The sequence below is a fragment of the Taudactylus pleione genome, unplaced genomic scaffold, assembly GCF_031769625.1.
Source record: "Taudactylus pleione unplaced genomic scaffold, aTauple2 ptg000484l, whole genome shotgun sequence".
NCBI classification, from domain to species: Eukaryota; Metazoa; Chordata; class Amphibia; order Anura; family Myobatrachidae; genus Taudactylus; species Taudactylus pleione.
The window spans coordinates 2,476,857-2,489,963 of record NW_028284886.1 but is presented as its reverse complement, the minus strand read 5'-3'; the positions used below and the strand labels follow the sequence as shown (position 1 = coordinate 2,489,963).

General features: G+C 52.8%; 1 protein-coding gene across 3 annotated transcripts in view; it reads right to left on the bottom strand.

Moving 5' to 3' along the window:
* The window catches only part of FANCA (FA complementation group A), a 157,119-nt gene that overhangs the window by 35,639 nt on the left and 108,373 nt on the right, over positions 1–13,107 (bottom strand). For all 3 annotated transcript variants that reach the window (XM_088449420.1, XM_088449419.1, XM_088449421.1), the window contains 8 exons: positions 9,861–9,965; positions 9,664–9,776; positions 9,391–9,535; positions 8,747–8,803; positions 8,514–8,625; positions 6,764–6,836; positions 6,510–6,636; positions 6,315–6,416 (listed from right to left, as the gene is read on the bottom strand). In XM_088449420.1, the coding sequence (XP_088305546.1) occupies positions 6,315–6,416; positions 6,510–6,636; positions 6,764–6,836; positions 8,514–8,625; positions 8,747–8,803; positions 9,391–9,535; positions 9,664–9,776; positions 9,861–9,965 (834 nt within the window). The remainder of the gene's footprint in view (positions 1–6,314; positions 6,417–6,509; positions 6,637–6,763; positions 6,837–8,513; positions 8,626–8,746; positions 8,804–9,390; positions 9,536–9,663; positions 9,777–9,860; positions 9,966–13,107) is intronic.

Sequence of the window (13,107 nt, the reverse complement as noted above, 5' to 3'; positions counted from 1 at the left end):
CTGAAGTATGTAGTGACAGCAATGCAAACAAAGAGTAATTTATTCTAAGGACATTGGGGAAAAAACAAGAGATATGGTAAGAACTTACCTTTGTTATCTCTGTTTCTACGAAGTCCATAGGGTCCACAGGGTTGACCTTGGGGTTATAGCTGGAACAGGATCCATGGGCACCACACAGTTAAGCTTTTAGCTCCCAGGATGCACTTGGGTCCTCCTCTATACCCCGCCCCCGAGCCACAGGCACCCCAGTTGGTAAGCAGCCTAGGCCGGAGGAGAATATGGAACAGAGAGAAGGAAGACTGGAACACACAAGAAACCATACTCACAGCAATAGGAGACGGAAAACCGGTGACCAGCCACACAGCCCATTTGAAGCCAGGTGCGTCAGGGCGGGCGCCCTGTGGACCCTATGGACTTCGTAGAAACAGAGATAACAAAGGTAAGTTCTTACCATATCTCTTGTTTTCTACTTCAGGGTCCATAGGGGGTCCACAGGGTTGACCTTGGGGATGTCCCAAAGCAGTACAACTAAGGGCGGGGACGCTCCTGTGCTGAAAGGAGTACCCGGCGCCCAAAGGATGCATCCTGATAGGCAAAGGTGTCAAACGCATAGAACCTCAAAAACGTTTGAATTGAAGACCAAGTGGCCGCCCTACACAGCTGAACAGCAGAAGCGCCACGTCTAGCAGCCCAAGAGGGACCCACAGAACGAGTGGAATGAGCCTTAACAGAGGCTGGCACAGGTAAGCCCTCCTGTGCATAAGCCTCACAAATAACGGAACGAAGCCAACGGGCTAACGTTTGTTTGTTGGCAGGCCAACCCCTCTTGTGAAAACCAAAGAGGATAAACAAGGAATCAGACTTCCTAACCGAAGCCGTCCGGTCTACATAAATTCTAAGCGCCCGGACCACATCTAAGGAAGTCTCACCAGCTGAAAGATCAGGGGACTGAAAAGCTGGCACAACAAGTTCCTGATTAATATGGAACTTCGAGACCACTTTGGGCAAAAACTCAGGACGAGTGCGGAGCACCGCTCTGTCCTGGTGAAAAATTAGGAAAGGAGGGCGACAGGAAAGCGCCCCCAATTCAGACACCCTCCTGGCCGAAGCAATTGCCAGGAGAAAAACCGTCTTAAATGTCAGCCACTTGAGCTCCACCGCCTCAAGAGGCTCAAACGGAGGACCCTGCAGGACCCGTAGCACCACCGCCAAGTCCCAAGGAGCCACCGGAGGCACAAAGGGAGGCTGGATCCTGATAACACCTTGGAAAAAGGTGTGAACGTCTGGTAGTATTGCAATCCGCCGTTGAAACCACACGGACAAGGCGGACACATGAACCTTCAGAGATGCAAGGCGTAAGCCGAGATCCAATCCTGACTGAAGAAATTCCAAGATCCTAGAAACTCGGAACACCTGAGGATCATAAAGTCTGGACTCACACCACTGAAAGTAAGTGTGCCACACTCTGTGATAAATCCGTGCTGAAGCAGGCTTGCGTGCCCTGAGCATCGTACCAATAACCGAACTGGAGAAGCCCCGAGACCTCAAGACGGCTGTCTCAAGAGCCACGCCGTCAAAGACAGCCGACCCAGATCCGGGTAAAGGCAGGGCCCCTGAGACAACAGGTCCCGACGTTGAGGAAGAAGGTACGGAACGTCGATGGAGAGGCTCCTCAGATCGGAGTACCAAGGACGTCTGGGCCAGGCCGGAGCTACCAGCACGAGCATGCCGCCGTCCTGCTTGAATTTCCGCAGAACCCGAGGAAGCAGGGATATCGGAGGAAACAGATACGCCAGGTGAAACGTCCATGTCAGCGACAGCGCGTCCACCAGACTTGCACCTGCGTCTCTTGTCCTTGACCCGTAAACGGGCAACTTGTGATTGTGACGGGAGGCCATCAAGTCCAGCTCCGGCAGTCCCCACCTGTCCACGAGTAGCTGAAACACCTCTGGGTGAAGCGACCATTCCCCGGGATGCACGTCGTGACGGCTGAGGAAGTCCGCCTCCCAATTGAGGACTCCGGGGATGAAGACCGCCGAGATCACTGGAATGTGACCCTCCGCCCAAGACAGGATACGAGACACCTCCGACATCGCTGCCTGACTGCGAGTTCCGCCTTGGTGATTGATATACGCCACCGTGGTGGCGTTGTCGGACTGCACCTGTACCGCCCTTCCGTGAAGAGCGGGGCCGGACGACTGCAGGGCCTTGTATACTGCCCGCAGTTCCAGGATGTTGATGGGGAGAAGTGCTTCTTCCGCTGACCAACGACCCTGAAGCGACAAAGAGCCGGTCACTGCCCCCCAACCCCGGAGACTGGCATCCGTCGTGAGCAGGACCCAGTCCGGGACCCAAAATGGGCGCCCCTCGACCAGATGAGCTGTCTGAAGCCACCAAGCCAAAGATAGCCGAACGTCCGGAGACAACACCAGCACCTGAGAGCGGATCCGGTGAGGTAACCCGTTCCATTCTGATAGAATCAGCCCCTGCAGGGGCCGGGAATGGAACTGGGCAAATTCCACCATGTCGAATGTCGACACCATGGACCCCAGAACTCTCATAGCCGAATGGACCGACAGGCGGCAACGGCTCAGGCAACTGCGTATCCGCAGCTGTAGTGAGGCGACCTTCTCCGGAGTCAGGAAGATCCTTTGCTGACGCGAATCCAGCAGGGCTCCCAAATGAACCATCCGCTGTGATGGAATCAGGGAGGACTTTTTCCAATTTATCAACCACCCGTGTGCTTGCAGGCAAGCGATCGTCAGGTGGAGATGTTGAAGCAGTACCTCCGGGGAGCTCGCCAGCAACAGGAGGTCGTCCAGGTACGGCAGCAGCCGTACATTCTGGTTCCGAAGATGTGCGGCCATGACCGCCATAATCTTCGTGAACACCCTCGGTGCCGTGGAGAGACCAAAGGGTAGCGCCCGGAACTGATAGTGGTGTTGAAGGATAGCGAACCTCAGATACCGCTGGTGTGAAGATGCTATCGGAACATGGAGGTAGGCGTCCTGGATGTCCAGGGACACCATGTAATCCCCCGGTTCCATCGCCAGAATGATGGAACGTAACGTTTCCATCCTGAACTTGGGAACTCTGAGGAATTTGTTCAGAGACTTCAAGTTGAGGATAGGGCGATGAGAACCATTGGGTTTCTGCACCAGAAACAGAGACGAATAATACCCCGTCCCTCGTTGTGATAGAGGAACGGGAACAATGACCCCTGCTTTCAGCAAGGACTCTATAGCCTCCTGAACCTGTAACGCCTTGGTCTTGTCCTGAGAAGGACTTGTGCAGAAAAACTGGTGGGGTGGTCTGTGCCGAAAAGACAGGGCGTACCCCTGGGAGACCACTTCTCGAACCCAGGCATCCGTGGTGGTATTGTGCCAGCACTGGGCAAATAGAAGAAGTCGGCCTCCCACTCTGAGGTCCCCCAGAGGGAGGCCCGTCCCATCAGGCCGCAGGTTTATCTTCCTGCTTGGAAGAAGGGCGCCAAGCACTCCAGGCTTGCTTCTTGGGTTTAGAGGCCGTCTTACTCGCAGACTGTCTCGGGAAGGACTGACCTTTCGCCTTACCCTGAACCCGAAAGGAACGAAAAGCCGAACTCCGAACCTTAGCAGGCAGTGCCGCCGAAGGGAGGAAGGCCGACTTGGATTTAGCCAGGGTGTCCACTATTTTGTCCAAGTCCGGACCAAATAGTAATTCCCCATTGAAAGGTAAGGCCTCCAGACCTTTCTTTGAATCAGAGTCCGCTCTCCAGGACCGCAACCATAAGGATCGGCGGGCAGACACCGCTGCAGCCGATACCCGCGAGGTCAGCAGACTAGCATCTAAAGAAGCTTCTCCAATGTAAGAAGCGGCGTCCCTCATTTGTCCCAACAACGCCCGCTGGACATCCGGAGCGTCGTCCGGGAAGGTATCTTCCAATGCATTGGCCCACCCCTCAATGGCCTTGGCCACCCAGGAAATGGCCATGGACGGTCGGGCCACCGCCCCGGAGAGGGAGTAAATAGACTTTAAGCAAGTCTCAACTTTCCTGTCCGTGGGATCCTTCAGCGAGGATATCGACGGTAATGGTAAGGTGGCGCCCCGAGTTAAACGGGTGACATGGGAATCCACCGCCGGTGGAGTTTCCCATTTTTTACAATGTGCCTCAGGGAAGGGGTAATTAGAAGCCAACCGCTTCTGAGGAAGGAATCTCTTACTGGGCGCCTGCCAAGCTACCGCCATATGATCCGTCAACTGATCAGACAGGGGAAACACCGCAGAAGCCACCTTAGTTTTTTTGAAACTAGGAAACTTCGACCTAGGAACCGGTGCCTCATCCTCTATAAGAAGAATAGCTCGCACCGCCCTAACTAGTGCTCGCACATTAATGGACGACTTGGTATCCATTTCCTGGACCGAGGCGTCCGAGTCAGTGTCATCAGGGACCTCCCCATCATCTGAGGAACCCTCTGAGTCCGATACCTGAGCAGCCCGTGCCATGAGTGGGCGTTTAGAAATCCTAGAAGGCATGTCAGTCTGCAACATTGACTGAAAAGCCGAGGAAGCGGCCGCCAAATTTTGCACGGAGTTGGAGAGCACATCCACCCATGGTGGAGGCGTCGCCATAGGGGCCTGAAAAGGTACCACAGGCTGCTGCGGCACAGGGGAAGCCTGTATATACATAGGCAACCCCCCAAAGGGACCAACTGATTGAGACCCAGGAGGACTCCGCAATAACTGCGGGACACCCGGGGAATGGGGGATGGTCGGCTGGGGCACCGCCCTAGTAGGGAGAGCAGTCGGGACCGACAGACGGTCCGCAATAGACACCAGCACTTGAGAAAACATCGCCCACGGTGGTTCCTGCGCCAGAGAAGGTCTGGATGGGCCAGGAGCCACCTGGCATCGACTACACAGGCCATCCTGTGACAAATCCTCCCTATCTACTCCTGCAGAACAGCGTCCGCAGGAGGCCAACACCGGAGCCACTGAGCGCTCAACCTCCTCGTCTGACATGACAGAATATATTATATATCTGGCACCAGGGTAGAAGTAAAACGCACTCACCGGTGTGCTGAACAACAGCCCACAATATGGCACTGAGTAGCACACAACTGTATGTGACGGACCTCACAAATACGTGATCTATATAAGTGAGGTCAGTAGAAACGCCCCTCCCCCACACACCTGCAGGGCTTGTAGGAGAAGTAAAGGGATAGGTATAAGCTGACAGTAAGCGGAAAATAAGCACAGACAGGCAGCACTAGCAAAAAGTCACATACCATGCAGGAAGATATACTCACTGCACCTTTACACTACAATCAACCTGCCCAGATTCAGTGTCTGGGAGGGCTATAGTGCTGTGTACGCTGTCCTTAATCAGGGGAGAGGTACACAGGGGGACCGGTCCGCGTGCTCCCTGAGATCTGCGCTGCCACTGGGAAAATGGCCGCTGGAGACCTCAGAGGAGGAGTGGCCGAGGAATCTGCAGCTCAGCGACGCCAGACTGCGTGCTGAAAGGCGCGCTGAGCTGAGGGGAGGAGCCGCTGACAGGGAAGGCTTCCTCCCCTGGCTGGCCATTAACCCCAGGGATGCTGGCTTCCCGCTTGCCGGTTATCCCTGGTGGTCTAGTGGTCCCACGGGTTATGGGGGGGGCCCGCCGCCACTGCCAGCAGCCTCCGGTCTGTCCCCCGGACCGGAGGCTAAAGGACTGCATTTAAGGCATTCCGCGCGCCGCCGCTAGCCAGCGACGCGCGGCTTACCTGAATCCCCGGCGACTCCGGCAGCAGTCCTGGGAGGTAGACAGAGTCCGGCTAGTACGGACTCTGCCCTCCCGCCGCGATCCCCAGATCAGTACTGGCGTCGCGGCGCCAGTCGGGGATCAGAGCGGCAGCGTGGGCGTCTGTACAGACAGCCCTTCGCTGCCGTCTGTAGTAAAAATAGATTAAAAATAAATAAAATTTAACTTAAAATAAAAGCTTTTGGGGGCTGCTCCTGCAGCCCCCCTGCGCGGTGACCGACTCCGGCCGGGCACCAGCTTACACTGGGGTGCCTGTGGCTCGGGGGCGGGGTATAGAGGAGGACCCAAGTGCATCCTGGGAGCTAAAAGCTTAACTGTGTGGTGCCCATGGATCCTGTTCCAGCTATAACCCCAAGGTCAACCCTGTGGACCCCCTATGGACCCTGAAGTAGAAATTAAGAATATATATGGCTGGCAAGAAAGAAAACGAATATCAGTAAAGGATGATACGATCTAAACACAGGTTTACGTGCAAGCAGAGGAGTATACTGTACTGAGTCAACATATTGTAAGGATTGCTGTGTCTCACCTGGGGCAGCTGGTTCCTGAGTACAGTGCTGGGCTGTGGGGACTGCAGAATGCATCTGAGCAGGAACTGGCGGCCACTGCTGAAGATATCATGGCTATCCATCTGGGTAGAGAACATGAGGAGTCAGTTCTAGGACTCAGTAGCTAGACATTATAATTGTTATATATTGCTGTCCCAACTATCTGAAAGATCTACCTGTAGGGGATCAGCGAGAGGACTGCCGTCTAGAAAGAGCTGAACGAGCTTGGCATACATCTTTAGCGCCACAGACAAAAAGTCATGCTGCTTGACAGCACTTTCTAATGGAAGAGATGGGGCCAGACTGCAGACAAAATCGGATATGGTAAGATGCGGTGATGGCTGATAGTAAATGAATTAACAGTTTGGCAGAGTTATTGACAGCACAACTATTTGTGTTATTGTTCCAGCATGCAAGCTCTTCACATTACCTGAAGAAAGCCAGGGGAAGGAGACGGAGACACTGGTCAGACGCAGTTTGGTGAAGGCTGTTTGTGATGGAGCCTGGCAGACACAAAAAAAACAAAAAGGCTTAAATTATTATTCCTTACCCTGCCCATAATGAGCAGAAGTGTGGCGATTCCACAAGTAGATCTGTTATGCCTTACCCTGCCCATAATGAGCAGAAGTGTGGCGATTCCACAAGTAGATCTGCTATGCCTTACCCTGCCCATAATGAGCAGAAGTGTGGCGATTCCACAAGTAGATCTGTTATGACTTACCCTGCCCATAATGAGCAGAAGTGTGGCAATTCCGCAAGTAGATCTGCTATGCCTTACCCTGCCCATAATGAGCAGAAGTGTGGCGATTCCGCAAGTAGATCTGCTATGCCTTACCCTGCCCATAATGAGCAGAAGTGTGGCGATTCCACAAGTAGATCTGCTATGCCTTACCCTGCCCATAATGAGCAGAAGTGTGGCGATTCCGCAAGTAGATCTGCGATGCCTTACCCTGCCCATAATGAGCAGAAGTGTGGCGATTCCACAAGTAGATCTGCTATGCCTTACCCTGCCCATAATGAGCAGAAGTGTGGCGATTCCGCAAGTAGATCTGCTATGCCTTACCCTGCCCATAATGAGCAGAAGTGTGGCGATTCCACAAGTAGATCTGCTATGCCTTACCCTGCCCATAATGAGCAGAAGTGTGGCGATTCCACAAGTAGATCTGCTATGCCTTACCCTGCCCATAATGAGCAGAAGTGTGGCGATTCCGCAAGTAGATCTGCGATGCCTTACCCTGCCCATAATGAGCAGAAGTGTGGCGATTCCACAAGTAGATCTGCTATGCCTTACCCTGCCCATAATGAGCAGAAGTGTGGCGATTCCGCAAGTAGATCTGCTATGCCTTACCCTGCCCATAATGAGCAGAAGTGTGGCGATTCCACAAGTAGATCTGCTATGCCTTACCCTGCCCATAAAGAGAAGTGTGGAGATTCCACAAGCAGATCTGCTTATGCCTTCATTTTGTTTATTAATTAACCATTATTAGTGTGATATAGCGCATGCATACACATCAGTCCCTGCCGCAGTGGAGCTTAGAAGCTATATTCTACCACATGGACACGCACAAGGTTCATTTTGGTCAGAAGCCAATCAGAGCCATAACTAGACTTTCTGGTCCCCTGTGCCAGAAGGAGCATTGCCCCCCCCCCACCCCCCCTCCTTTTTCAAACAGGGACATAAGATAGTGCACCTGAAAAAGGGCCATGGCCTCATGGGGAAGGGCCAGGGAAGAGATAGGAGAGGCCAGGAGATGCTGGGGATAAAAGAAGAGGAAGCTACAAGTGAGAATGATAATAAACACGAAAAGTGACAGGCCCGAACAGTGCCCCCTGCCCTGCGCCATGGCACAGGCCGCACCACCCTAGTAACGTCCCTGAAGCCAATAAACCTACCAGTATGTTTTTGGAGTATGGGAGGAAACTGAAACATCCGATGGAAAGCCACACAAAAATGGGAAGAACATACAAATTCCACATAGAACTGAACTCATGACCTCAGTGCTGTAATACTGACCACTATGCCACTGTACTGTCCATAGAAACCTTATCACTACTGCTGGTAAAGAGATAACAACGGAATTGGAGCACCAAAATCTCATTAGATGGAGAACGTGACAGATTGTGCAATGTGATGATCCCTCAACTCCATTTCTCTGCAATCACGTTTTCTACCCACTCACGTTTTTCCTCGGACAGCTGGAAGGTTGTTACCCAATCGCTTCCCCTTTCTTCCAAACAGCGGATAATTCGCAAACAGTTTTCCACCGCCCCCTTGTGTTCAGCTGAGCGTCCCTAACCAGCAGTCACACAAAAAAGTTACACAGAATGGTCAGTTTTGTGACATGCAGAACATAATACATTGTAACCGTTCTAGAGCAGGAATTATTTCAGTAGCCTAAATGAAGATATTCACCTTTAGTATAACCGGGATGAGATCCAGGACGGAAAAAAAGAGGGAGGAATCCAACAGCTGCAACACAAAGGTGGAAGTTCACACTTAAAGCAAGCGCACAATACTGTTTGTAGCAGTGGTTTCAAAACTGGGTGCCGCGGGTTGGTGGTCCAGGACCAAATTAAATTATCTATCGTTAACGTGAGAGGCAAAACCAGTGCTGAGACTGCCAGTCATAAATTATGTGGACTTGCAGAACCCTGTCCACCACCACATAACTGACCCTAAGTATGACAGGTAAGCACACAGCACCCATGGGTGCTGTGAAAAAAATGCTCATACTCTAGGGCGCCGCGATTCAAGAAAGTTTTGGAAGCACTGGTCTGTAGCATCCAGGCACAATATGCAATACAAACACAGAGAACGAGATCATATTGTGTCGGATATTCTCAATGGCTCACACTGAGCTTTTTGCTTCCTACTAATTTCCCAAAACAATTTGCAATCACTAGGGTTTTCCATGGATTATCAAAACAATGAACCACAACACCCATCCGCTCCCTTATTGTATAGCCTACTGGATAAATAAAAATAACGCTTTCATTTGCCCTGCGTCAGACTAACAACCCCCCCCCCCCTCCCCCCAGTCATCGCTTTCCCCTCACCTGCACAGACTGTTTACTAAAGCTACTGAGTACTTCTACAATCTTCTTGTGTGAGGTTCTCTTCCTCCAGCAGGTGAAATGCAGGAAGGCAGCAGAGAGCCAGATGGTGTCAGTGAGTGGCAGCGATCTTCCATCAGAGAGGCAGCTGGGGAACAAAGATATACAGTTCAGTATACATGTATGAGATAGTTCTTGTCCATCACTGGCAGACCTGTGTATTTCACACATAACCATGGCTAAATAGAATGAGGAAGCCAAGTAAACCGGTCTAACCTATCCACATCAGCTTGTATTGTCCTTAGCGTCTCAATTTCCTTAGGCAAGTCACCTCCAAGCAGGTGGTTCCACTGACACCTGATGGCTGGTTCCAGTTGTGGCCACCAAAGCTTTAGAAGAGAAAGAAATCCTTCGTTAGCTTCTTTGCGAATATTTAATTAACCCATACATGACAAGGATGGAAGAAGGCATACCGCGGCAGAGGTTAGGATGATGGGGCACCGTGAATAAGCTGCAGTGAAGATGGAATTCACCGCTTCACTAGGATCCTCGCAGTGCGCACTGGAGCCCAATACGCCCTGTCAAACAGCAAAGAGGCATGTAATCTGTGAGCGTCCGCAACAGTGGTATGCAATTAATAAAAACAAGAGATATGGTAAGAACTTACCTTTGTTATCTCTGTTTCTACGAAGTCCATAGGGTCCACAGGGTTGACCTTGGGGTATAGCTGGATCTGGATCCATAGGCACCACGCAGTTAAAGCTTTAGCTGCTCCCAGGATGCACTTGGGTCCGTCCTCCTCTATACCCCGCCCCCGGCCACAGCACCTCAGTTGGTAAGCAGCCAAGGCCAGAGGAGGAGACTAAACAGAGAGAAGGAAGACTGGAACACACAAGAAACCATACTCACAGAAATGGGAGACGGAAAACCGGTGACCAGCCACACAGCCCATTTGAAGCCAGGTGCGTCAGGGCGGGCGCCCTGTGGACCCTATGGACTTCGTAGAAACAGAGATAACAAAGGTAAGTTCTTACCATATCTCTTGTTTTCTACTTCAGGGTCCATAGGGGGTCCACAGGGTTGACCTTGGGGATGTCCCAAAGCAGTACAACTAAGGGCGGGGACGCTCCTGTGCTGAAAGGAGTACCCGGCGCCCAAAGGATGCATCCTGAGAGGCAAAGGTGACAAACGCATAGAACCTCAAAAACGTTTGAATTGAAGACCAAGTGGCCGCCTTACACAGCTGAACAGCAGAAGCGCCACGTCTAGCAGCCCAAGAGGGACCCACAGAACGAGTGGAATGAGCCTTAACAGAGGCTGGCACAGGTAAGCCCTCCTGTGCATAAGCCTCACAAATAACGGAACGAAGCCAACGGGCTAACGTTTGTTTGTTGGCAGGCCAACCCCTCTTGTGAAAACCAAAGAGGATAAACAAGGAATCAGACTTCCTAACCGAAGCCGTCCGGTCTACATAAATTCTAAGCGCCCGGACCACATCTAAGGAAGTCTCACCAGCTGAAAGATCAGGGGACTGAAAAGCTGGCACAACAAGTTCCTGATTAATATGGAACTTCGAGACCACTTTGGGCAAAAACTCAGGACGAGTGCGGAGCACCGCTCTGTCCTGGTGAAAAATCAGGAAAGGAGGGCGACAGGAAAGCGCCCCCAATTCAGACACCCTCCTGGCCGAAGCAATTGCCAGGAGAAAAACCGTCTTAAATGTCAGCCACTTGAGCTCCACCGCCTCAAGAGGCTCAAACGGAGGACCCTGCAGGACCCGTAGCACAACCGCCAAGTCCCAAGGAGCCACAGGAGGCACAAAGGGAGGCTGGATCCTGAGAACACCTTGGAAAAAGGTGTGAACGTCTGGTAGTATTGCAATCCGCCGTTGAAACCACACGGACAAGGCGGACACATGAACCTTCAGAGATGCAAGGCGTAAGCCGAGATCCAATCCTGACTGAAGAAATTCCAAGATCCTAGAAACTCGGAACACCTGAGGATCATAATGTCTGGACTCACACCACTGAAAGTAAGTGTGCCACACTCTGTGATAAATCCGTGCTGAAGCAGGCTTGCGTGCCCTGAGCATGGTACCAATAACCGAACTGGAGAAGCCCCGAGACCTCAAGACGGCTGTCTCAAGAGCCACGCCGTCAAAGACAGCCAACCCAGATCCGGGTAAAGGCAGGGCCCCTGAGACAACAGGTCCCGACGCTGAGGAAGAGGGTACGGAGCGTCGATGGAGAGGCTCCTGAGACCGGAGCACCAAGGACGTCTGGGCCACGCCGGAGCTACCAGCACGAGCATGCCGCCGTCCTGCTTGAATTTCCGCAGAACCCGAGGAAGCAGGGATATCGGAGGAAACAGATACGCCAGGTGAAACGTCCATTTCACCGACAGCGCGTCCACCAGACTTGCACCTGCGTCTCTTGTCCTTGACCCGTAAACGGGCAACTTGTGATTGTGACGGGAGGCCATCAAGTCCAGCTCCGGCAGTCCCCACCTGTCCACGAGTAGCTGAAACACCTCTGGGTGAATCGACCATTCCCCGGGATGCACGTCGTGACGGCTGAGGAAGTCCGCCTCCCAATTGAGGACTCCGGGGATGAAGACCGCCGAGATCGCTGGAATGTGACCCTCCGCCCAAGTCAGGATACGAGACACCTCCGACATCACTGTCTGACTGCGAGTTCCGCCTTGGTGATTGATATACGCCACCGTGGTGGCATTGTCGGACTGCACCTGTACCGCCCTTCCGTGAAGAGCGGGGCCGGACGACTGCAGGGCCCTGAATACTGCCCGCAGTTCCAGGATGTTGATGGGGAGAAGTGCTTCTTCCGCTGACCAACGACCCTGAAGCGACAAAGAGCCGGTCACTGCCCCCCAACCCCGGAGACTGGCATCCGTCGTGAGCAGAACCCAGTCCGGGATCCAAAATGGGCGCCCCTCGACCAGATGAGCTGTCTGAAGCCACCAAGCCAAAGATAGCCGAACGTCCGGAGACAACACCAGCACCTGAGAGCGGATCCGGTGAGGTAACCCGTTCCATTCTGATAGAATCAGCCCCTGCAGGGGCCGGGAATGGAACTGGGCAAATTCCACCATGTCGAATGTCGACACCATGGACCCCAGAACTCTCATAGCCGAATGGACCGACAGGCGGCAACGGCTCAGGCAACTGCGTATCCGCAGCTGTAGGGAGGCGACCTTCTCCGGAGTCAGAAAGATCCTTTGCTGACGCGAATCCAGCAGGGCTCCCAAATGAACCATCCGCTGTGATGGAATCAGGGAGGACTTTTTCCAATTTATCAACCACCCATGTGCTTGCAGGCAAGCGATCGTCAGGTGGAGATGTTGAAGCAGTACCTCTGGGGAGCTCGCCAGCAACAGGAGGTCGTCCAGGTACGGCAGCAGCCGTACATTCTGGTTCCGAAGATGTGCGGCCATGACCGCCATAATCTTCGTGAACACCCTCGGTGCCGTGGAGAGACCAAAGGGTAGCGCCCGGAACTGATAGTGGTGTTGAAGGATAGCGAACCTCAGATACCGCTGGTGTGAAGATGCTATCGGAACATGGAGGTAGGCGTCCTGGATGTCCAGGGACACCATGTAATCCCCCGGTTCCATCGCCAGAATGATGGAACGTAACGTTTCCATCCTGAACTTGGGAACTCTGAGGAATTTGTTCAGAGACTTCAAGTTGAGGATAGGGCGATG